Source organism: Oculina patagonica, chromosome 8, assembly GCF_052425735.1.
Source record: "Oculina patagonica isolate OP01 chromosome 8, crgOcupat, whole genome shotgun sequence".
NCBI lineage: Eukaryota > Metazoa > Cnidaria > Anthozoa > Scleractinia > Oculinidae > Oculina > Oculina patagonica.
This window is the reverse complement of record NC_135765.1, coordinates 31981372-32006952: the sequence shown is the minus strand read 5'-3', so window position 1 is coordinate 32006952 and position 25581 is coordinate 31981372. Positions and strand designations below refer to the sequence as shown.

The following is a 25581-nucleotide window of genomic DNA, read 5'->3' as shown; positions in this document are numbered from 1 at the left end:
CTCCCCAGGCTCGGTGCGCTTACTTTTCACCTCTTTCCATTTCCCGGCCTGTACGAAAAAATAAGAGGCCTCTGCAGAGGAGAGAGTATTTGCATGACTTGTTGTACAGCTGCAAGTCCCAATAAAAAAATCAATTCTCCTTACTGTCTTCCATATATTGCTTTAAATGTGAGTTATGAGAATTTTGTGTTACATCAAGACAATGTTCTCTTGTTGATGATTTTCTCTATTCTCATCACCTATCTGCTTGACATTGTGTTGATTTGTAAGGAGAAAATTAAAATTCATCACTGACTTGGGAACTACTTAATATTTTGTTAACATCTGTTTACTTGGAAAAAAGATAGGAAGACAAATAACAGAGCAACAAAAATAATGTTAGTAGATTAATCTCTCAAAAAAGTTTGAGTTATGTGCATATTATATCAGAGTTGTCTTTAGATAACAAATTGTTTGTTATTTTTGTAGGAAATATCAGTTTATTTTGCAGATTTATGAATCTGTTCATGAATAGTGTTTTTGATGATCTAGAATGAGATATTTCCTTTTTTAACATTCAGCTACATTTTATCGGGATTTTTTTTTTTTTGGGGGGGGGGGGGGGGACGGTGAAAAGGAGAAAAAAAACTGGCATAAATTTGCTTACTCTCATTGCGTATAATTAACAACCGTACCTCCCCTCCCAGGCAGAGTTTGTGCATTGTTTGTGTGTAACCAGGTGAAAAGACACTAGAATGGCGCGCTTACAAAATTTAAACAGAAAACATTCGAAAGAAACGGAAAAATCACCGAATCAAACGCGCAATTTTAAACCCTACCTTCTTGTAGGGATCACTGCGATTGTGTGTTATTTAAACTCCCTGTTTGGGGAGTTTGTTTATGACGACTATGAAGTCATTGAGACGAACTCGGACATCAGGTGAGCGAATGTATTTTCCGTCTGTAATTTTAAGCCCATTGTTTACCACGATGCGATAACCTTAGCGATGAGTTACGCATACGTGCCTAACTACTAAAATGGGTTTTAAAAGCGAAAAAGTCTTAGATGAGTGAGGGATTTCCTTTGCGGAAAAAAATAATGGTAAACGAGCCGAATGCGAAACTTTAAAATTGGCTTGTGGCTCGTATTAATTTCAGCGATGACACTAATACAATGCCGTCTAGTTCAATTTAACATTGCAAGGTTTTGAAATTGTGTAAGGCAATCCTTGAACGATAACCTTAGCGAGTATTATTACATGACATTTTCTTGTCTTAAAGTAAGATCTGAGTTTAAATTTATGTTTTTCCGCTTGTGAGCTCTGTTCCCGAATTTGCAAGAGGGTAATTTATGAAACGTCAGTTTCGTAACATAATTGTTTTCTGACACCATTAATCTGCGGTTTCTTAATTGTTTTAAACAAAACTATGAAGATATCAGCCCGGTAATCGAACATGTTACCTTTATATTTGACCAAATGTACGATTTTAACAAGAAATATCAACTTTGTTAACTTCGACTGTGGAGATTGTTTGTTTTTAGCTTAAGAAAATAGAAAAAAATTCGGCTCAATTGTGTTTTGAACAAGACCCCATGCAAAATTAATAACCAAACAAAATGCAAATTTTTGTAAGCCGAAAAGGGTAATTAAAGAAACGTTCGTAGTTATTGAATGTAAGAGGTCTAAGAGTGCCGATCACACATTCTTTAATAGTGCATGAGATGGAAAGATATTGTAACACGTAAGCTTGGTTTATGTACATGTTAATAAGCCAGGAACAAGGGCGCTAATTGTCTGTCAAGATGTAGGGGTTTGTACGAGATTGACCTATGAAAAGTGTCAAATTCTCATTTGTCGATGTAGAAGTCACGAAACCAGCCCCACAGAAATTTTTAAAGGAAAAAATTCTGAAGTTAATCTGGAATAATGATCACAAACTTTCTGACACAAACTTCACCCGACCTGCGAATTTCTAAAACCCCTTTCAGTTCCTTGGCCTTGTGCGAAACGTTTCTTGATTGTTTCCTTCCTGCTTGAATTGTTTTTGTAAGGAGATATTAGAAATTAATAACTCAGGATTTGAGACCGAAATGATATGAAGAAAAACATGCCACTTAGAATTATCGAAGGAGACACATGCTTTGGATAAAACCGCGACAAAATTTTTTGATAAAAGGTAATGCCCAAATTGGCCGTGAAAAGCTTAGAGCTGTGGTGAAGTTTCAATTATCAAAGTAGTTTTTATAGAACAGCCGAATTTTGTTACTGAAGTGTTTTGTGAGTATAGGACATTTGTGTTGGTTTTCCAAAGAGACTTCCAGGCCGAGTGTTAAATGTGACATCTCCAAGCGTTTTCTTCAATTCGGCGCGTTTTCGCGGGACTAGAATTCTAAAGATCCTCGGATCTCTCCAAACGCGAGCTTTATCCTAAGTCTTTCAGTTTTTCTGTAAGTGGTTTGCGCTTTCGAAAGGAACCCAGTTGTATCGAGTTGTAAATTCACGATAAAGTCAATTCAGTGCACTCCAGTGAGCAGGGCCTCTCTCTAAACTGACAGAAATGCTAGCGACTAGCACACCACTAGACGCCTCATGCTACAGAACCGAAAAAAAGCTAAAAAGAAATATATTTAAATCAACCCATGGTCAAGAATAGACGTACATAGATATATTATTTTAAAAATCTGCAACTAACCACTTTGACAGGTGCATTGTCAAAAAATACAAATGTCGGTTTTTGCGGTTATATTTCAGTACATGTTCTTGCTCCCTATTTTAACCACAAACTGAAACTGCAGTGTAGTTTAGCATAGATAAATTTATAAAAACAAAGGATGACGTTTTTGTGGTTGACGAAAAGACCTCGAGTTTCCCGCACTTGAATTCAAATGAGGCACAAACGACAAACGGTTGTCGTTTACAATTTACCGATACACTAAAAGATTATAAAGTGTCGCTTCTTAGGTACAAATCTCCTTCTCTGAGCCCAGTCAATTTAATATCGAGGTAAGCCATTGCGAGCTAGAGGCTGGGGGGAGGGGGGTGCGGTGAAGGGTGCGCGCTCGAATGTCTACGAGAGGAACCGTTCGTGTCGATCGACTTTTACGACCAGACTCCAAGTAGAGGTGCTGTTTTGCCAGTTAATAGGCCGTTAAACATGTTACGCTAATGATAAATCAATAAATTCTTTTAGTTGTTGCACCGCAAAGTTAATTAACTTTAAATATATCTCTTCCTTTGCAGAACTTCATCTCCAATTTCTAACTTGTTTGCAAACGACTTTTGGGGCCTTCCGATGAAACGAAATGACTCACACAAATCCTACCGTCCTATAACTGTTCTTACATTTCGATGGAACTTTCTTCTGGGAGGCCTTAATCCAATAGGTTATCATCTAGTTAATGTTCTTTTACACAGTGTAGTGTCTATGTTATTTCTTCATGTATGTACAAGAATTTTTAACGGCTGCGCTTGTTCAAAAACGAATTCATTGTCTCTACTGTGTGGATTATTTTTCGCGCTTCATCCAATCCACACTGAGGCTATCGCAAACGTTGTTGGTCGCGCGGATATTCTTTGTGGATTTTTCTATCTTCTGGCGTTGCTGTCGTACTTTAACTGTTTCTCTGAGGGAACTACAAACGACAGCAGCAAAAGACCAACAAAGTATTCAAGACTCTGGCTTGCTTCCTGCATTTTCTGGTGCGTGTTATCTCTATTCAGCAAAGAAAACGGCATCACAGTTCTTGGAGTTTGTGTTGTGTATGACTTTGTATTCGTCTGCAAGTTCAACGCAGGGTATTTGTTAAAAGCCTCGTTTTCGCCTACGGTGTTATTTAGGTAAGAATCGTAAATGATTTCTTTTTTGTTGGGGGGGGGGGGGGGAGCGAAGGGTGATAAGTGCACGCTGTTTGTATTATAAAACTCTTGTAAAAGTAGCCGAGGATTTTTTCTTGTTGACCAGTCGGAAGTAGTACGAGAAGTACCGTTGGCCAACCTCTTTCCCAGGGCCGGTCTTGTCTTTCTCCTTCGAAGAAGGAAGAGGAGACCCTGGGAACGACGTTGGTCATCCACCCGTTGCATGACATGTTGCTTGGAAACGACCCTGCGGACTAATGAATCGCGGGCTACAACGGGAATTCTGACATAAAAGGGTCCTTGTTCCCTTGTTAATCGAATTCAATGATATATTCTTGAAAATTTTTATTTTCTTTCTCGTTTTCAGTTTCAGGCAGTGGCCAAAGTGGACTGTGCGCTTGGTCGAAAGAATTTCCATCTTGGCCTTTGTGGCTGTAATTCTTCTCTACTTACGAATTGTGATAATTTCTGGAGGATTTGTTCTTTCTTTTACCGAGTCTGACAATCCAACGTTATTTCACCCTGACGTATGGACGCGCTTTAGAACGTATTCTTACTTGTGTGCATTGAACGCGCGCCTTCTTCTATGTCCAAACATCCTGTGTTATGATTGGTCAATGGATAGCATATCCCGGATTGAAACCTGGTGGGACATGCGCAATGCGGAAACTCTTGCGTTTAGTGTGGCCGTGGCTTGGTTGTTCTGTTATGGTAAGAGTTCCGTAAAAATCGTGCATGCATCTTAAACAACAGGACTTCAATCGGTTTACACTGGAACCATGGGTTAGAAATTTCCAGTTTTAGTTTAGAAGGAGCTTAAAAAAGGGTATCAATATCTTTGCATTTAGGTGGGAACAGAAAGTTTTGTAGGCACAGCGGCACACATCGTCCGAAATTGCAAAGAGTCCCCCAAGCCCAACCCACATATTTATTCGTTCAAAAATCATTTCTGTGAAGTTGAACATGCGCGTCACAGATCAAAAATAAGTGCCCTTATGTATGAGTAATTCCCGTGCTCTCTGAGGAGCTGTAATGTCCATCAGTAATAAAACAGTTTCTAAGTTAGCTTAAGGTTATTTTCGAGTGCAGGTCATACTCATGTAAAGCCCACATGTGATGACATTAGCCTTATTATATGTAATTTTGCAGGTGTGAAATCTTCTAACACGTCCTTCTCATCACCTGAAAAGACTGAAAAGCCCAAGCTGTGTTCACCAAATTCTTTAACGTTAGATGCTAATGATAATAACATACACGCGCGAAAGGAAATGAAGATTAAAGAACCACAGAATTCTGGAGAAAAAACGTTAACGGTAAGTGATCGTCATTCAATTAAGAGGTTTGGTGTAGGAACTGTGCATAGTTTTATAAAGGTCTTCTCTGTTGTTTAAATTCAATGGCTATCTTGGATTTCAATGTGAAAAAAAAAACCAGTAAGATTTCATTGTCACAAGTAAAGCTAACACCACAACAGTATATTCTGTTATTAAAGCATTTAACCAGTGACTGTCCTAAAATGACATCCAATCACAAAGCTAGTAACTTACTTCACCAACCAATCAAAATCAGGCAGTGTTGGTAGTAGATGAAAAGCGCGGGAAATGTTCAAACCTCTGGTGTCACCTTATTGGCTGTGTGAACAAGTGTCGTCTTCCTGATTGGCCAGTGCGTGATGTACAGTAATGCACGGGTGTCTTGAAGCAATAAAAAGTAAAACCTAAATAAACGCGTCATTACTTTTCAAACTAATCGGTTAAGACCTCTTTATAGCATTAAGTTATTAACATTTGTTTCTTCTGTTTTTTACAGAACGAATGCGATTCTCTACACAGAAGACGAGTGGTGTTGCTTTCATTAGCTATGTTGATCATACCTTTTCTACCGGCTTCCAATCTCTTTCTCCCCGTTGGATTTGTTGTCGCTGAGAGAATTCTTTACATTCCAAGTATGGGTCTTTGCCTTCTTGTTCCTTTTGGAATTTCGATCTTATTTCAAGATTCAACGAAAGGAGAATCCCTAACAAAGGAGGTGAGCTATGGTTCCATTTTCTCACTCTTGAACCGGCAGCGGGGAGAATGTGCACCAGCTTAGAGCATAGGGATGTACGTGAAAGAAGTTTTCATCAGGTGTCTAATTATTTTTCTACTGAGTAAAAATAATGACTTTCTGCCTAAGATCGTTGGGGGCCTTTTTGAAACAACAAAATGGCGTTTGTCGTAAGCTAAAGAGAATTTCTAGAACAAAATGCGTATGTCATTGTTCTTGCATGGTTGAACTTAAGACTCTTTGAAACAAAATGAGCCAACGGTAAGATTCTACACGTTGTTAACCTAAGAAATCAACAGAAAGTCTTTATGCCAAATGTAGCACTGCTGTTTATTTGTCTAGTTGTGTTTCCGCCATATAAAAACTTCCCTTTGTCGACCAACTATCCTTGGGGCATAGCTATTTATTTATAATAACCGGTTTCTCTGGACTGTTATATCTGGAGTTATTTGTAAAACAGAATGATACCTTCGTCACTTTTTTTCCTTCGCGATTCAGGACTCTGAAGAAAAAGTCAAGAAAGAAACGTCATCAATAAGCTGGTCGTTTGGTCTCAACGCCGCCGGCATAGTAATTGTTTACAGTCTTCTGTTAGTGTTTGCTTTCAAAACAGTACACCGTAATGCAGAATGGCAAAACAAGGAGACCCTGGCCAGATCAGGACTCAAAGTTAACCCTACGAACGCCAAGATCCATGTTATGTTAGGAAATGTTATAGCAAAGAAGGTGAGCCTAATATCATTTACCTGACTGCAGGCATTTTAGAGCTATTATGTAAGATAATACATCTCTCTGCACACATTGCAGACGTATAATGTGTGTCAGTCTGTTACCTTGCCACTTCGTCGCACTTCCTTTGACAATTTGACGCACCCAAACTTAAAGCCCCGTTTACACAGGCGATTTTGTCGCGCCGAAGTTGCATCAAGTTTCGAACAGGTTTGAAACTCCTGCGATATCGCAGCGATTTTATCCTCCCTAGTTTACACGCGTGAAAACTCGGTGCGACTTCATGGCGACTTATCACATTTTTATCGCCGCGATATCGCAGCAGACTTCATGCAACTTCGGCGCGACAGAAATTGCCTTTGAGTTGCGCGACAAAAATCGCCTGTGTGAACGGGTCTTTAATGAATTTGTTATGATCTAAAGGAGTGTTTTAGTTCTATAAAAAATTGACCTGCATGGGAAATAAGCACAGAATAAACCCCAGTAAAACTGGAAACTTAATCTGTTATTTTCTCCTCAGGGCCTGTTGTCTTGTGAAGGTCATTACCGTGAGGCCTTGCGCCTGAGGCCACATTACGTCGCAGCTTGGGAGAACCTGGGTCTAGTGCTGCTTAACACAGGTAGGAAAGTTTAAAGCTACTGAAGCCCTTAAAAGAATAACAGTCCGAGAAGAGGTCCCATGTTAGTTTGGTCAAACATCTTCGTAGAAGGATCGTTAAACCTTCCAGTAGTTACTTCGTAATGTAAAAAAATGTGCGAACATTTTTTAGTACTGTGGGAAAACGGTATTTTTGTTGAGTCGTTGAACTCTAGTCTCTCCCTCTCCATCCACGAGTGTGGATGGGTGCTCGGTCAAACGCAATAATCCAACGTCACTTCCGGGTTTTCGCCGCATCGATTTTTTCTTTGAATTTGACGCAAAAAGCATTCTCGTCTCCAGAGGCTGCGATCCTTCTGGTCAGCTGACCAGAAGGATCGCGGCCTCTGGGGACGAGAATGCGCAAAAAGGTGCAAGACTTTTGTAGTAAAACGTTACAAAAATAGCATTACATGGGAAACAAAAATACGAGCCGGGAAACTATGTCAATGGCAATTATCAAATTTCTTATGCATAAGCGGCGTACAAAGCTTAACTTTTCAGACGTTTATAAGCAGCAGTTTTGTGGGAACAGCGCACGCGCGCCACGTTTGTCCGCTGTGAACACCGCTGTGTGGGTACTGGCAAGTTGTTATGGCACGCTGTCCGAATAATGCTGCGGGCACTTTAGTCCACGTGCAGACCACGTTTACCTGTACATTCTTTTTCACAGAGAGAGCGCAGGAGGCTGAGAAATGCTACTTAAAAGCCCTGTCAATCAAACCTAACAGTGCTGACGGCAACATAAACCTTGCACATTTGTTACGTGTGACGGGAAGATTCAGTGAAGCGGATGTTCAATACCAGAAGGCACTGTCTCTCAGACCTAACAATCCACAACTCAATTACTTTCATGGCGTGGTGTTGGAAAAGCTTGGGAAACAAAAGGTGAAGTATAAATAATATTATAATCAGGTATAGGCGTCTTGCGTTTTTTTTTTGTCAAAGGTGCATAAATTGTGGGATAACAGTGCTTTTATTGTGAGAAGCTATCAACACGACCAAGCTTATACCGGGAAAAAAGTTGTGCCACCAAGGCGACCAAACCAATCAATAAATGACCTGATCCTTTTGTGTGCATTTTGCTAGAGCTTTCTACCTTATTGATGGTTTGAAAAAAAATTCTACACAAGTTCTCTGGACTTCCTCATCCCTAGCGCCTCCATTCCGTCGGTTAAGAGTTAGAAGGCCCATAACTCCACGCTTACCGCGCTCTTACCAGGGAGGGACGGCTGGTTGTTACTAACAATGACTAGAGCTAACTGATTTTGTCTTTTTACTTGCCGAACTCCTCCCTCCCACCGGGGCCATATACCCACCAAATCTCTGATTACTTGAATGGGAAACATTTCATTTTTTTTTTCTTGACCACAGAAAGCAGAGGAGAGATACATTAAAACAACAAAGTTGACACCATCGGATCCAATTCCTTTCCTCACACTTGGTAAGATGCTTGTGATGCCGGTTTTGCAGAAAAAAGTGAAAAGTGGAAGCGAAAGGGGAATAAAGAAGGTAAACACTTCTTCATTTACACACTGTGACGGTGCCTAGCTTTGGCGGCCATATTGCCTTTTCTGATGACGTCACCACATATCCAGTTCTGGTTATGGCCCGGACTGAGCATGTTCCTAACATAACCTTTCATATAGTTTCCTTGCTTCACAAAAAAAAATTTCTCCAAACAAAAAAAACCATCCACAATTCCAAACCAAACAAATTTTTGGTCGAATGGAAAGCGCCCATAACTTTGTGCTATCTTGAATTGATGCTAATATATTCGAGGGTGAAAATCTTTGATGGGTATTTTTGATGATTTAATTTTCAGGGAGAAGAGTATTTACGAAAAGGAGTTGCCTTAAAACCTTCGGATCTGGACGGCCGCCTTCTACTTGTTCAAATTCACCTTCTAAAGGTTCTGAAAAAATGTCATTTGTTCTTCAATTTGTTATGTTGTTAGCGTCATTTATTACCATTAAAATCGTCATCATAAATATTGTTAACATTAAAATTTAAATTGAAACGAACTTGAGACATTGACACTGAATACACCTTCTTATATTTTCTGGTTAATTGTGTTGCCTAACTTGGTCGTTGTCGTTGTTGTTGATGAAAATGTTGTTGTTGTTGTTGTTGTGTCATATACAGTAGCTTCGCATGCATCCGTCTAAACAAGAAGCTCATAGAGCTTATAACCGCGCTGTTAATAAACCATTTTTCTTTCCTTCCAGGGAGAACTTGATTCCGCTGAATCTGAGGTTCGTTATATCCTGGCTCATGATGTTTACAGCAAGGATGCCGAGTACGTCCTTGGCAGGATTCTGGAGCTCAAAGGTTCACTCAAAGAAGCCAGACATTATTATCATGAAGTGCTGAAGAAAGATTATATGCACACTGGCGCCAGGGAGGGTTTACAACGATTAAACAAAAAAAGTATAAAATAGAACTTTTACTTAGTAGTAAAATGCATTTTTTTTTCTTTCAGCGAGTTCATTTAGATGAGCTTACTAAATTCAAAGGCAAAGAATTTTGATTCCTATCAAAGTTCGAACTATAGGAACTATAAGAAAGTGCACGAAAATTAGGTCAGGAGCTAAAGTATAGTGTATTTCGTAAATTTCGCTTTTATCGATAATTGTTGTTCACATTTCCTTTTAAGTTATTTTTAAAGCTTCTTAAAAAATATGTAAATATACTTGCAAAGCTTTAAGTATATAACGCTTACGGATTTTATCATGCATTGCAGCCGAGGAAAAATTCTGTTCGTGGCAAATCTTCGCATAAATACCTGAAAAACAAATCGGTTCTTAACTGAGACACAAGCAGAAGTCGCTCCAACACTCTGCTCATTTTTCGCTTCAAGTTAGTCGCCATGGATACGTCATGTTACTTAGCAACGTCCTTTCCGGGAAAAGCCGCGGGCTTACGCAATGCTCGGAGACGGATTTTCTGACCGAAAAACCAAAAGTACTTCAGTAGGAATAGAAGGCGCACTTGACTGCGATGGCAAAAATGACAAAACAACGCAAAGGTTTTACGACATGCGCTGTTTTGTCATGTTTGTCACCGCAGTGTGCCTTTTATTCCTTCTGAGGTTTAAACGAGCTACGTCATGGACAACGAATCTTGAAAAAATTGGCAAGTTTTTACAAATAAATAATAATGGATTGATGTGTGGAGAGAAAGAACTCAGAAAAAAATTCTGAGTTCACAGATGGGACTCGAAGCCACGACCTTCCGTACACTAGTCGGACGCTCTGACCACTGAGCTACTGAGAACTCTAATGGTGAGCAGTGGTCATTTGTGGGTGACACAACGACTGCATCGCGCAAGTCACAAGTTTGTTATTCATATAAATCCGTCGAAATCTTCGTCAGTCGAAACAATCCCTGATTACTTTTTGCGTTTTTATTACTCCTTTGTTGTTTTTCTATGTTAGAAAACTATTCTTTTAAGGTTTTTCTTCAATTTGTAAAGTAATAAGAAAAATGACTTAGAACGCTTCACGTGAACGAAAACACCATAAATATTAGTTTGTGTTATATTAGTCTATTGTGAGAAACATTTTCTTAGGTATGTTTTACAAATTCCATTTTAAAAATGCAAGTAATAATATATATTGGTATGCAATACCATGAAGATAGAAAAAGTAATATGTAAAATTTAAAGAATTTAACAAAGATAAAATAAAGACTGTTTAATTTATATCTAAGATCTTATGCCAAAAGTAGAGGAAATAAAGATAGAGATTTAATAGAGTTTGTAGCCTTTGCTGAACTGAAAGAATATCCACACACAAAAAACAGCTGATCGTAATTCATATTTTATTTATATCAAAACTTTGTTTACTAGTTTTATTCATTAGTGCAATAGATGCCTATTATTTACAGCAAGCTACGTTTCAGGGTTGCATTACTAAAGAATCGGCCATTTTTTGTTGCCTCGGCTTCAACCTGAGGCCTTGTGCAAAACCTTTTGTTTGAGAATGAATTTGATTTCCATTTGAATGAACACGCAAACCAAACTATCATTCCATTTGAAAGGTTTTCCACCCAGCCTCATCTTGAAACGGAGGTAAAAGTAACCCCGGGGTGGCCTTGTAGGTTTTCACTTTTTCTCGTCACAAGACAGCTATCAGCATTATTGTTTAATGTCTCGTTAAAGTAGCAAATGCAAAGTCACTGAATTTTTATATTTAAACTCTATAAACTTATACTTTGGGAAACGCGCGAAGACTATTACCAGATCCAACATTGACATGTTGTAAAGTGTGTTGCACAAGGGCTGGGCAATTAGCGCAAATGAATGCAACTAACATGTCGAATCTGTGATTTGGTGTAAATATATTACAACGACGTGGCCAAACGATCACATCACGAGGCAACATTCCTAATTAACGGGGGGGGGGGGGTGAAAAGGTTGCTAAATAATTACTAGACATGCTCCATCATGATTCATCTGACCAGGTCTTCATATTCGAAAACTTGCTAATGAGGGCGTACTCACTAATACTTTCCTATAAAACTCTTGTATACCTTTACAAATTTCAACTTTGCTGTAGACTCTCAAAAACTTACGAACATGCGAATTATAGTTTTTTCTTAAGAAAATATTGGATAAAATGAGCATCGAGAATGTATTTAATTTGATTTTTGCTTGTTTGGAGAATGGTAAATACAAATATTTTAGTTATGGAATTTTCTGGTTATTATTTTTCTTAGAAAGCGAAACTAAAATCGTTATTCTATGAAGATTTCTTATTCATTTTTATTTTGTCACGGTCAGGTTTTTAATTTTAGGAGTAATTTCGAAATAAGGCTTCCCATGAAAACAGCATTAGTCCATAAGGTGACCTCCTGATTAGATTACATCTTGGTAGTCAAAGTGTATCAACAAGTTTCCGTAGAATTCCAACTGTAAATAAATGTAGCATTGGTATCTTACCTTTCTTCAATTGACAAGCCTGGAACGTTCCTGTCCTTAATTTCTCTTATGAATTTAGAGAAACGAATTGAAAACTAGGTACAAGTGATGTGGCTAGCCTTTTTAAAATATGTCATTTTGTTTATTTACATGTAATTTCATTGATGTAAATTTTTGTAGTACCCACAAACTCCCTAGGCCATTATTCGTTCGTCCCAGCGTAAATACTTGCGATACTAAGGTAATTTACACATCATACATCAGTCCCACGCCTGTCATTAATTTCCCTCCATCGTCCGTGTTGCTGATGAATAAATAATCCAGTAAGCCACGATAAAAAGTCCATACGCTAACGGAAAGAGAATGCGTGACCAAGCATCGATAGCATTGGCTGTGATTTTACATCGCCAGCGGCACTTTTTTGAACGATTGGACGAAGGTTCTTGGACATGTGGGTAATCACGTGACAAATACGTTTCGTCACATGAATCATGTTCACCAATAGTGCCATTGCTGACTGGTGCGTCCGGCTTGTGATGAGAGTTATTATTGTCAATGTTATTGATGACTCCATTGTGGGTAACGCCATTTTGTAAATGATGTTCGTTTCCGCCTTCATTTTCGTAAGACAAATTGCGGAAGCTTAGCATAACAATGTCAGGGTTCTGTTGACGGAAAAGGCATATTAGCAAAAGAGGATATTAGTTAAGGTTTTTGCCATTTCCTTTCATAAAACTAAAACTAGAACATAACTGGCACAATCATAACGGCAGCAAAGTGAGTGAAATAGCCAATCAAATTAAAAGCAAAAAATGTAACAAGTGGTAAACGCGGCAAAACCTGCAATGGATGGCAAACGCGGCAACACACTCAACCAGTGACAAGCGCGGGAAACAAAAGGCGATAAACGCGAGAAGCATGCAACCTGCGATAAACGCGGGAAAACATGCAACCAGTGCTAAACGTGACAAAACATGCAAGTTGTAACAAACAGGGGGAAACATCAAACTCGAAGCTGCAAAACGAAGACTTGTGTCAGTAAGCGTTTTAACAATACCCGTATAAAATTTTCAAAGCCATCAATTCTTCATGAATTTAGTGTCTGTGAATATGAGATTTACTTACTACAGTGTATTTCTTTTTGGATGGTTTTGAGTCTTTCACTTGCTTCCTCTCCTTTTCGCGCATGCTTGTATAGTTCACAACCGCAAACTCCACCAGTGCAGCGAAGACGTTAGCAAACGATACAATCATGAATAAATCCACGGCCTTGATATACGGCACACTAGGGAGAGAGGACTGGACACCAAATAACAGCGTTGTCATGGCGAGCACTGTGGTAATACCAAGCGCTGTTCGGGCGGGAATCGACTGATTATCGATCCAGAAAGATATCTGTGGAAATGTGTGACGAAATAGAAAATTAAGTAAAAACATCGTCAGGAATACTACATGCAATTCTCCTTGAATAAGGAGTCCACTATTCAGAGATAATCAGCAGACATATGTTTTGCATTTGTGGAACAGTCTGTACAGGAAAGATTATTTTTGCAGTTTTTGGCACGAATGTATGAACTTTATTACGTGTCCGAGTGTTAAGCTGTAAAGCTAATCGAATTGGAGACATTAAAAAAATTTTAAAAGTAACAATCGTTATAGATCTACTCAAATGCACGAAGCTGAGCGAATCCTTTGGGAGAGGTTAAGCAACAGCTAGATTTTTATTGATACAAACATGTATACACATCAACTTGTAGGCATAATACACTCCAAAGATTTAATATAACTTACACTGTTTTCATACGAAGAAACGCCAGAGAATATTCCAAATGATAACTTAACATGCGAAATCTCTTTAATGCTTTAACGACTAAATTATGTGAATGTCTATGCTTTATTTTATTGTGATGATTGCTTTTATTTATTTGAGATTGGATCATATTAAGGATAAAACTCACCCACGAGAGAACTACTATCATGCCACTTGGAATATAGATCTGTATCAAGTAATAAACAGATCTTCTTTTGAAGTTCAGTTCCATTTTTAAGCCAGAAAACATCCCTAAACAAACAAACAAATGTTAAAGCGAATGTAAATATTTGAGCAGCCTCATTTTACTAAATCTTTTGATTCTGGTTCTGTGATGTATGCCTGGCCGCCAATTCCTCTTCGTTAACGCGCTCGAAGAGTTTCTGAGTTTTATTATCCAATCAGACAAAACGCCAGGATTCACAAGTACTTCGAAAACAGTCACACCAGCATAATGCAATGAGTATACGATTTATTGCTTATCATTTTGGGAGTGAAAATCGCAGCTTAATTTTGTAAATTTTAAGCGTAGCGTTCTAAGTAGGTTTTTTAGTTAATTCTTTCTTTTGTAGAAATAGTTTGTTTTTTTGTAGAATAGTTTTTAATTTTTAGATATTTTTCGTTTTATTGTATATTCTTATTAAGTATTTTTATCTTAGTTAGACCTTCTGCCACTGTATAGTGAATGAAGGCTTCCTAATAAAAGATATTAAAAAAATTAGCCATAAGCTGTTTTTACTTACCCGTTTTATACATTGTAGCAGATTCAAATATTCTTATAGGACCGATGTCAAACTCTGATGTGGTGAGACTTGGATCCTTTTCCACCGCTTGAGTACTGTCCGATGAAATCCACTTGTAGACTACATCTTTGGTGGTGAAGCCAACTTAAAAGATAAAAACAAAATAAAGGACCACACCCCACCACGCTGCCTCCCAATGTATAATAAGCTAAGCTGAGTGGTAAGAGGCGCGGAAATGATGATGATGATGATGATGAGGAGGAGGAGGAGGAGGAGGCGCAGTGGCCTAATGGTTAGTGTACTGGACAATCCGGATCAAGTGGTCCGAGTTAAAATATATATGATGATGATGATGAGTCACGGCCGGGGTCATTGTGTTGTGTTCTTGGGCAAGACACTTTCTCACAGGGCCTCTCTATAAATGGGTAGCAAAAAACTGTTACGACGACCTGACAAAATACCAGGGGGGGGGGGGGTCACCTGTGATGAAGAAGCCCCCCCCCTCTGGGGGGAGTAGCAATGCTTCTGGTCTCTCCATTTTATAGAACTCGGATTTACTGAAGCGCCTTGCACTAAAGAATTGCTTGACTTCTCTTAGCCATTGGATTGAAACAGACTGAAATCGAAAGAAAGTTATTGATTCTTAAACTTACAGCTCTCTATTGTCAAGTTACACTTCTGGACATCAAATGGAAAGTTCCTTAAATCCATGTAGCAATCCATGGTAAGTGTGTTTCTAAAGAAGATCAAAATGACAACAATTTAGATTATTTTCTGATGTAGTCGAAAACAAATCCTCCCAAATTTCAATTATTTTATATTCCGAACGGGACACTGACGGCAATCTTTGGAAAGTCGTCGGGAAGTTAGAAGCCGAATGGGGGGAGTTTTGCAACTCTACAATTTTGCTAAGAACGGATTTTTTCTTTGCAAATTGTCTTCAAGGTAACATTTCCTCTCAAGAGACCATAACACAAGAGAACTTGCCCCAGTTCTCCGCGATAGTCCTTTTCGATTTAGTTTTAAGCACAAAAAATCTGTTTATGCCTCTTATTTTGGATTTGTTTTTTGTAAATCATCTCTGGCTGGCCAATCAGAACAACTTCATATGCACGCCTAAAACAGATAGGGACAGGACGAAATCTCCTATGTAATGGTACCCTGTATACGCTTAAACAAAAATTTCAGTCAAGCTTCATTACACGGAAGTTCAAAATCTGTCGTAAACTTACTTGGTAATTACAAGGAGGTTTCCATCGGGAAAAATTCGCACGAAAAAATTTGCGTCCACACTGCTGCTAGAGCCTTTCTTGTTGACAAAATACGTCTGAGGAAGCCATAACTGTTCCAGGATTGCTCCGCCCAAAGTGATTTTGCTTTCATGAAAATGGTTCTTATACGCTAACCGGGAATCTTGCCATTGTTGTCTGAAGTAAAAGGACAACTGAAAATCCTAAAATGATAGGAGTAAGAATTCAATCAAAACCTGGTAATCACTTTGTGTTAGTATTCTTTTCAGAGCGACTTTCACTTGAATGTAGAATGTCAGTAATTCGCGTTAGCTTTGGTTTTGCTAAGGGATTGGTTTAAAAAGTTCGGGCAACTTTCTCAACCAATCAGAAGTAAAACCAAAACTAATCGTGACTCGCTCGCGCACGTTTTCCCGCGCTTCGTGCCGGCTACATGTATTTGCTTCGAGTTTTTATTTGTTTATTGGATAATTTTGGATTGTCTGTGTCCTTTCTCATTGGCCAAAGCTAGTGATTACTTTGGTTTTGGTTTTGTGACACTCAATAGAAAATCGCTCTAATCGATCAATTCCGGTAAGACGTGAGCAACGTTTCCAAACTAAATACAATCACTACTAGAACAAGCCATAGATAGGTAAAGCATTCAGGAACGCAGCATAAAAATTACAATGACATATCTGCGAACTCAAATGAAATTAAGTTAAACTCCGTTTGTATTATGAAAGGAAATATTCAGCTCAAAAATTAGTGCACTAAAGCAAGTTTAATTTGTTTCCAGAGGTATTTAGAGTACTCTAGCATTCTATTGAGGCGATGCGTTTGATTATTATATGCAGGGCTCAGTTCTCTTACCATGTCTCGAACTTGGAAATTCCCGATGGACAAAATATACAAACTAACGGTCACCGTCGTGGGATCACCTCCTATAACAGGAAAATATATTACAACTGTTGATATCCTGATGGTATATAATCACGCTGTTCAAAAACCGCGTCTCATGGATTACCATCTTGGGTTTGAGCCCTTGTGTAAAAGAGTTAGCTCTGTTTTGTTTCCCTAAAAATACTACTGTACAATAATATATTTCTTTGCCAAGATACTTTACTTTGAAGGGTTTCTCTCCAACCAAGGGGTGGGTAGTTTAGTTGTGAGTACCCCTGCTCTCCTTCCACCAGCGGTGGGTATCTGTAATTGTTGTTGGATAGCGGGAGGTGACTTGTGGGGGGGGGGGGTCTCCTTCTCCCTAAGGAAATTAACAATTAGCCGCCTCATGCTACAGAACTGAAGCTTGGCGACGGTATTAGTGGGCCTGAAGACTTTACATACCTATCACCTTAGCTTAGGAAGGGGGAAGGGGGTACTATGTTAAAGAATTTGGGGCTGTACTGTATTAGCTTATTGTTACTTACTTCCGCCGTGTTCGACTCGAACTCGTGAGTCATAGCACTGTAGCATCTGCTGAAGAAGCTCTCCAAGCGAGGTTGTCTGCCATGATTCATTTTTAAAAGGCTGTAAGTGAGAGGAACCTTCGCGATCAGCATGAAAGCAATACTCTGGGTTCCTGACAAGGGACAAAAAGAAAAAATAAATGTAAGCGCTCAAGAAATATAAATATCAGTCAAATAGAAAAATCCATGAGCGTTTTTAATTTGTGTGAAAAATCGGTGAGATTTTTCTGGCAAATGGAACAGTACTATTTTTCAACAAAATAATGGCACAGTACGACTGTGTACCATTTGAAAACTTCGCAGTGGAAAGGTCCGCTCCATTTCATTTCCCCAGGAACAGCCGCGTATTTCATCGAGGAGCATGGTGATCGTGCAAACCAAAATGGCACAGTAATATTCCGAGCATTCCGGTAAAAACCTCTGAAGGTATTCCATTTTCCGAAAATTTTCCAGTGGGTAGGACCGTTCCATTTGATTTTTCACCAGAGCAACTGGTATCTCCGTACTAGAGGAAAGCGCTCAATATTTCGAAATCGGCTTAAGATTCGAATTTTGTGGTTGAAAAATGCATTGGTGTTCGTTCTATAGGAACAACAAGTTGGAAAGCTAATGTATGACAACTGTCAATAAATCATTTACAAGTATCAAAACATTAAACCAAGTATGAATTAAATTGCTTTAGAAGTGCGTAAGTAGGAGATGGGAGGAAGTAATGTAACCCTGACTATTTTGCTGTGTAGCCTGCACGTAATGACGATGAAGATTTTTCACCATTAATTAAAGAATGTGTTACTAACGTTGATATTGTCGCTGCTTCTGTTTTCCACAGGAATGGAAAGACCAAAAGTAAGATCACATTGCTTGCTCCACACTTTAAACCCGCTAACACCTCCATCAATGATCAGCTGGGATGCCGTGGAACCTGTTTTAACAACAAAGAAAACCAGTTCTATTACTCATGGTCCTAGAGTCACCTCAGTCTTGTCTAGTTGTCCGAGGGTTCAATTTCTTTTGTATACAGTCAACTCTCTCTAAAACGGACACCTTCGGGACCGGCTCCAACTGTCTGTCTTAGAGAGGTGTCCGTCTTATAGGGAGTTTAGTTACAGTGAAATGGCTGAAAAACGGCAGGAACCGTCACCTGCAGGTGCCCGTCTTATGGAGGTGCCCGTCTTATAGAGGTGTCCGTTAAGAGGGAGCTGAATGTAAAACTGTTTTATATTGCTTATGTTTTGTGGAGTTTGAGATAAGTCGACGTCAAAACTAGAGGACAGAAAATAAAAACAGAAAACCTCAGTGAAAAGTTAAAAAACTGAAATCCTGGATTAGCTTAATCCTGCTTTGAACAACCCGACCCTGGTCTGGTAGGCATGTTATGGTTTTCTAATTAAGTTGTTTCTGGGGTGCTACCAAGTCCTCTCAGTGCAAGAAGCCCAAAAATGTCTAAAGTTTTAGTATTTACATCGTATTTCAACACGTCACTTTTTTAATGGTGTGGTGCTATCAATTTTTCACGCAACGTGCCTGGCAATCAGATTTTGTTGCGACACATGTTACACGAGGGGAGCCAAGTGCTACACGAAAAAGATTCAAGTTCCCTTTTTCGTAACGATATTTTGCGGTGACGCTGCAACGAAATTTTAAAGCGTTACCTCGGCGGTGTGAACATACTGCGTCACTGCGTGCAAGTTCTCTCACAACGGCGCAACAAAATTGCCAGGCAAAAGCTACGAAACATTGCAGACAAGTGTACTGACAGAGCCGTAAATCTAAAACGTTGCTTAAAGGAGCATAAAATATACCTTATGGATTCCAATTTGATAAATATAATGGTTTCTTTCACTTGCCCGCAGATACAGCATAACATTTCCTTCAAAATCTAATTATAATCCTTTTTGTATCTAGAATGACTCTAGATACATAACTCTTTTCGAATTAGAAGCCTCACTTTTTTGTAAAGAGAGACGAAGCTCTCATCGACCTACACCTAATTTAATTTGTTTCCCTATTATTTCTTTGAAAAGATTCTAAAATATTGATCCCCAGACAAATTGGAAGACTTGGAAAGCATCCATGTATACGGTATTGCGAAATCAATGTCTTATACAAACGACTACGAAAACACTTTCAATGCATTAGTCTCAAGTCGTCAGCCATATGCTTTCTTCCCTAACCCATAATCTTTAAGATTTGTGGGAGTTTTGGCCACATTTCACTTACTTATTTTGTTCCGGTTGCAATTTCATGTAGCATGTTTCCAAAACTTACCTTTGCCATTTTTAAAGACTGCTAAATGATGTCCTTTGAAGTTCAACTAACTCACATCAAGTTTTCCTTCGCCCTTTGCTTCCAAACCGACATAATTTATTCCCTCTGATGGCCTGGGTAAGGAAAAATCTGCTCCTCCTGCAATAAATTACAGATAACGAGAGAATTGCCGTGACATTCAGTTCATGAAAAAAAGTGTTTCATTTGTTAATTAGACATGCACTTGAGGTGTTATTTAGTAAATAATAGATAACTGGTTATCTCAACATCGTGCAGGTTATTGCAGGCGGTAGACAAAACGCATATTTCCTCTGAGGAAAATATTACTTAGAAGTTAACTCTTCATTTGAGCGTTTTCTGCCTTACACCTTTACAACTAATTTAAATTTTCAATTTTTGCAACTTAAAACTTTATAAAAGTGTGATTATGCTTGTTTATCTTACTAACTCAATTCGCGTTTTATTTTGTTTTTTATTCTATTCTCCACAATAACTTGTAATACCTGTTGCGGTTTGGCACAGAAATTGAACTGAAGTGCGTGGCACATGTTATTATAGATTAGAGCGGTTTTCACTTGAGTGTCGAAAGTTATTGCGTTTGCTTGGTTTTGCATTACTACGCTTAGTGATTGGCTTAAAATCTCGCGCCACTTTCTCGCCTCAGGAGTAACAAAACAATCGTGCCGCTCCGCACGTTTTCCCGCGCTTCGTGCCGCTACATGTTTTGCTTCGAGTTTTGATTGGTTTACTGGATTGTCCGTGTCCTTTGTGATTGGCCAGAGTATTGCTTTGGTTTTGGTTTTACGACACTCAATTGAAAACTGCTCTATGCTAATAAATGCGATCTATATTTAACTTTTATAACGTGAGAAATTTCCACAGTACACCACGACACACTTAAAGAATCTGACCCACCCACTTTCATTGCGCGCCTGTTGTTGTTCGAGCGCGACGCCCACAAAAACTATCGTCCGTACGCTTCTTCCAGCGATCGTTCGAGATACAACTGTGGAAGCTATAAGAAGCGATAAGACTTGTTTCTAGCATTCACACGCGTACACAGAACTCACCTTTTTCTCCGCCATTTTTGGGGCCCCCAAAACCAGTGAGAGCGACCGAGAAGAAATCTGTTTCCATCGCGATCTGTGCTGAAACAAGTCTATCTCCTCTCAGTTTGTATCTCTGTTTGCCATCATGTACAATAGTTTTGTGGTCCTCCCGCTCAAACAAAACAGGCACGCAATGCAAAGTGGGGGGTCAGACTCTTAAACAAAAACTGTTATTTTTCAGTTGTTTTAATGAAATAGCGGCGACTGATTGATAACGTAAACAAAAATTTCAAGTGACTATTGAAAGATTTGTTATTTAGGAATGATTTATGAAAATCACAAATCCATGCTCGCATAGTCCTTGCCAATACACCGGGTTTATTGGTCCAAAAAGACATAGGAGAAAAGAATTGCTAACAAAGCATGTGGAGTTACGGCCTGAACTGAATTTAGGGACCGATCGTTTATTACGTCCCGGGGGGGGGGGGCGGTGGTTTTTCAAAAAGGTAGTGTTTCAACGAACCCCCAAAAAAATTTAATCATAAAAAATAACCCCCCCTTCGTATTCTTATTTAAATGTACCCCCCCCCCTCGACCAGGCCATACTCTCCTTCCTTCAGATTTTTTTTTTGTTGATGCCAATAACATCCTGCTACGTTTACTGATCGAGGTAATCATATGTGCCATTCTCTCTTCACTGTACTCACAAAACTTCCACCACACACTCAACCATACCGTAACACACTGTTCGCGGTCGCTGTTCTGGACTCCGCTAACAACAGTTGCAGTGTGCTGACGTTTTGGTAGTGTTCACCATCGGTATTTTTTTTTAGGGAAACTGTTTCACAGTACGGACTCCATGAACTCAGGAAGGTGAAAGGGGTCCGGGGCACTCCCCAATCTGAGCTTAGCAGTTCCTGCATTCTGGTCCTTCCGTATGGTAATTATGACCTGTTATGAGAACACAGAACCGCCAGCGAGAATTCCTTTTTTTTTGTTTCTACCTGTGTGCCGGCTGTGTCATAAATTTGCCCCCCACGTTTCTCATTGAACTACCCCCCAAGGGGCTGTTAGAACCCCCCCCCCCCCCTCAAAACCACCCCCCCCTTGGGACGTAAACGATCGGTCCCTTACAACACGTTAAAAATTAAAGATGTGAGTTCAAGTCTTAAAGATAAAGGCAACGATTTTCGAAACATTGTTACAACTCTACAGAGGAAAAGAAACCAAAACCCTTCCCCACTATGGAAATATCTTGAAGAACTTTGCTTACATGTAATTCCTATGAACGGTTTGAACTGAAGAAGAGAGAGAACACAAGGTTCGTACACTAAGACTCTTACCAAGGGCTGACGTATTGTAAGGGCACAAGGGAAAATTACAATTTTGAGTCTGCTGATATTCAATTTAGCGTAGTTAGTGTACCTGATTTAAAATAACCTTGAACTCTAGGGACCTTTACAACTGGCAAAAGCTTTCCGATAATTCTTAAACTAACAAATCTCTGGAAAGCATACTCTATGATTACTGATTCACTCTATTAGACTTCCCCGAACGTATACGTAATTTTCTCAGTCTTGATGATAAAACGATTCCAAATTGATTGTTGAAAGTTACCAAAGTGATCACATCGGGCCCACACCTGGCCAATCACAACCAACGTAATAATACAATGACCCAATCAGAACTCACAGTAACTAGTAAAAGCGTGCAGCAAGCGTCATTGCGCGGGAAAACATGTAACCCGTGGTAATGCAAGCGCGGGAAAACCGCGCGTAAGCCTAATGAAGTCAAGTTTTGATTTTGCTTCCCATTGGTTTAAAAAAAGCATGTTTGATGCGATTTGCTGAGGTACGTCGCACGAGTTTTTCTCACCAATTAAATTAAAAAGCTTGAGCCCTGTAATAGAAAAAAAACGCATAATTTTTTTGGAGAGTCACCCCAAAAAACCTCACCATAACGAATTTCTGCGCGTTTAAAAGCACGTTCCGGTACTGAATTTATTCACTTCATGAAGTGTTTACTCTTTGATAACTGAGGTCAGTTCTTTTCTGTCAATCGGAAATAAATTCTATCCCCCCCCCCCCCCCCCAAAAAAAAAAATATATATATATATATATATTACTTACCGAAAAATAAAACCGTATTCACGTCATGCTTTTGTTTATATTTTTGCGGGGTTGTTGATATTTTATTCATACCGGTTGAAATATTAGTTTTTAATTAACATCGGACCGTCAAAAAGGTATACAAATCAAAAAAAGCCAAACAATTAATTTTTGTCATCAACAAAAATAAACATGCTCAAAGATTCTTCCCACCGCTTCATAAACAAAACAAAGCCCAAGCGATGTCCTGTTATGTAACGTCGGTGGGATACTGGTAAATTACAGCTTGAACAAATGTCATTATCATAACTGTATGCATTATCTAAACAATTGAGATGCAGGCCGAATCTGGTCGTGCCGAAGAAAACGGTTAAAACGAGCGAAGATGGCGCAAACGAAAGTTCTAATAAAAATGATCTTCGTGTATGGGTTTCTCAGTGCAAATCTTATGTAGAAAATTAAAAAAACCTGTATTGATAAAATGGATTTGGTACATTTTTTAACATTATTGAAATATTATTGTAAAGCATTGAAATACTATGTGCTAAAAACTCATACATTATCTTAAGCCACCGATTCCTTTTTAGTCAAATATACAAACTGTCACTCAGTGCTTTAACTTAAGTTAGCCAGAGTGTAGTTGTTAATAATCTATCTTGATTGAATCCAATAGTACGAATTGTAAAATGAATCATTCTCGTTGAGTTTTCATGTACTAGAAGTTACCTTGAACCATTAATTACGCTCTAAGCGTACAATTACATTCGACTAAGTGAAAACTACCGTCCAAATTTCTAATTTCCTAATTTCGTCATATCCTGTCTGAAAGAGTTAGTACTGACCTGAAAAAGACTAATCTTATTGTTGTTGTCGCAAAGTTTGCTTTTATAACAGTCGAAAAATGTGCTGAAAAAAGACGGTAATGAAGTGTAGATACCAACCTTCAAACGGGACGCGAGTGGTTTTAGTTATAAATCTCAGTAACCGCGTGACACAAAAATAACCCGTCCGCTATCAGCTGCAATTAAACTGAATTGCATTTGGCAAAAAAAAAAGATAATTTACCTTTTTTATTGTGGCTCTTTGGCTTCTTCACACTGGGACGAGTACCAACTAGTGCAGGACAGATCACTGCTGTTTCAGCCTTTGGCCAATTTATAACTTATTGAAGGCCTGAAAAAGCGAACCTAGGCTTTTCAACAGAAACCAAATATTATCAAAACACGAATTTTGAAAATTTGCTTTAGCACTGCAGGAGAAAAATACACCGCCAGTTTCCATGAATCCATAATATTCGCTTCTTTTGACCGTAAATTTCCCATAGAGTTATTTTCGTTATCAGCTGCGTCTCACAGCCATATAAATGAAAATGTTTTGAATTTATTCTGCATGCAGAGATCCCACTAGTATAGTTTTAACAACAACCATTGGCTGTGGAGAAAGTTATTTTACCTTATATTATTCATAAGATGTAAAACGTAATCAAAATACAGTAATGACAGGTACTACCGGAGCGTTAGGCGTTAAAAAAAACGTTGGCGGTGTTGAATTTTTGATTCGACATCATTTTGTGTCAACTGTACGTCGATACATTCAAACATTTTAATAAATATTCAAAAAATTCGTGATTTTTTATTGGGAGGAAATGGATATAATTTTTGGTTCGTTTAATTAATTATTAATCCCTGTAAAGGGCAAAGTAATATTGACAATATCTTTCTTTCATGTTGACCGAAATTTTCCCGGACCCCGGGCGATAAAAAATACATAAAGACGCAAGCCTTTCCATATTTGGCGCCGTTCAATGCAAACGTAATAATGAAGTTATGTTGTCGTCATAACAGTACATTGCAGGGTTGACGTCACTCAAGGCGAGGGCGGGAAAATTGACTTGCGCAAGGGGTGAGATTCAGAAAATAATAATGAAAAATACCCATCAAAATAGTTTATTCTATTATTGAACGGTATTTCGTCTTGGTTGATAAATGCTTACACCTTCAAGCTGGAAAACAATATAATATAGAACAGTTTCTTTTTATATTTTTTTCAGTTTTTATTAATGGACAGTAAGTACTGATCTCACTGCATCGGAGTTCTCACGTAACTTCCGGTTTCATTGCAGCGAATTGAGTGAAATGTGCAGGTTATAAAAATATGGCGGCAAACCAAACAAAAAAACTAATGGAGGACAATTATGAATTCTTTACCATATTCGGCCTAAAAGGATAATTTTTCAGTAAAATTATTAGTTCTTGGCTTGGAAGTATAGAGGAAGCACAGAGGATTTCATAAATATTTGTTCATTCGACAGCAGCCGTTTTGGCTAATCTCGACCCCAAACCTTTGTTTTCTCGACTGCGCAAGACGCGAAGCAGTGGAGAACTCTGCACAAACACATTTTTGATCCCAGATCTTTGCTCTCTTGACATTGCGAAAAAGAGAAGAGCTCTGGGGATGAGGATGCAGTTTTGGTCTGTTTGATGGGAACTGCCCACGCGTCGTACGTACGTACGTCGACCGTTGCGTGCTCTCATTGGTCCGTATAATCTCGATATCAAACTGAAACAGTCTCCGGCCCAGTCAATAACTGCCAATTGATGGTCGTTTTTCTCCAAGCCTGCAGGCTTCACAGTAAGCGGTTGGTCGACTGATAAATATTGACCAAGATGCTCAGAGAGTTATGATTGGTCAATAGCTACTGGATACTGATTGGTCTGGTAAAATCACGTGACAACA

The 25581-nt window shown here is 38.8% G+C and overlaps 3 protein-coding genes across 5 annotated transcripts in view; 1 reads left to right on the top strand and 2 right to left on the bottom strand.

Annotated features, from left to right (window-relative positions):
- The first annotated feature begins 659 nt into the window (after positions 1-659).
- LOC144664398 (protein O-mannosyl-transferase TMTC4-like) lies at positions 660-10349 on the top strand. Its single transcript, XM_078525510.1, has 11 exons — positions 660-919; positions 3222-3818; positions 4204-4547; positions 4986-5149; positions 5646-5864; positions 6381-6608; positions 7132-7231; positions 7922-8136; positions 8623-8760; positions 9074-9160; positions 9477-10349. Exons 1-11 carry the CDS (start codon positions 735-737, stop codon positions 9687-9689), a joined length of 2490 nt encoding a protein of 829 aa, XP_078381636.1. The 5' UTR covers positions 660-734; the 3' UTR covers positions 9690-10349.
- Positions 10350-11056: 707 nt separating this feature from the next.
- On the bottom strand, positions 11057-24111 carry LOC144664416 (glycine receptor subunit alpha-4-like). Of its 2 annotated transcripts, XM_078525531.1 has the most exons (11): positions 23911-24111; positions 19689-19826; positions 18218-18342; positions 17382-17533; positions 16825-16895; positions 15955-16175; positions 15376-15458; positions 14723-14866; positions 14128-14231; positions 13295-13564; positions 11057-12834 (listed from the first exon to the last, which is right to left on the bottom strand). In XM_078525531.1, exons 3-11 carry the CDS (start codon positions 18313-18315, stop codon positions 12448-12450), a joined length of 1530 nt encoding a protein of 509 aa, XP_078381657.1. In that variant the 5' UTR covers positions 18316-18342; positions 19689-19826; positions 23911-24111; the 3' UTR covers positions 11057-12447. The 2 variants fall into 2 exon arrangements, with proteins under 2 accessions (XP_078381657.1, XP_078381656.1); XM_078525530.1 differs by lacking the exon at positions 23911-24111 and having other exon boundaries at positions 19689-20242.
- LOC144664404 (intraflagellar transport protein 81 homolog) overlaps positions 16500-25581 on the bottom strand; it is a 117768-nt gene continuing 108686 nt past the window's right edge. The window contains exon 24 of one of the 2 annotated variants that reach the window (XR_013572804.1): positions 16500-16526. The gene's annotated coding sequence lies outside the window, so the exon portion shown is untranslated. Of the gene's footprint in view, positions 16527-20497; positions 20513-25581 lie in introns of those variants that run through there. The other variant, XR_013572805.1, reaches the window with a different exon arrangement.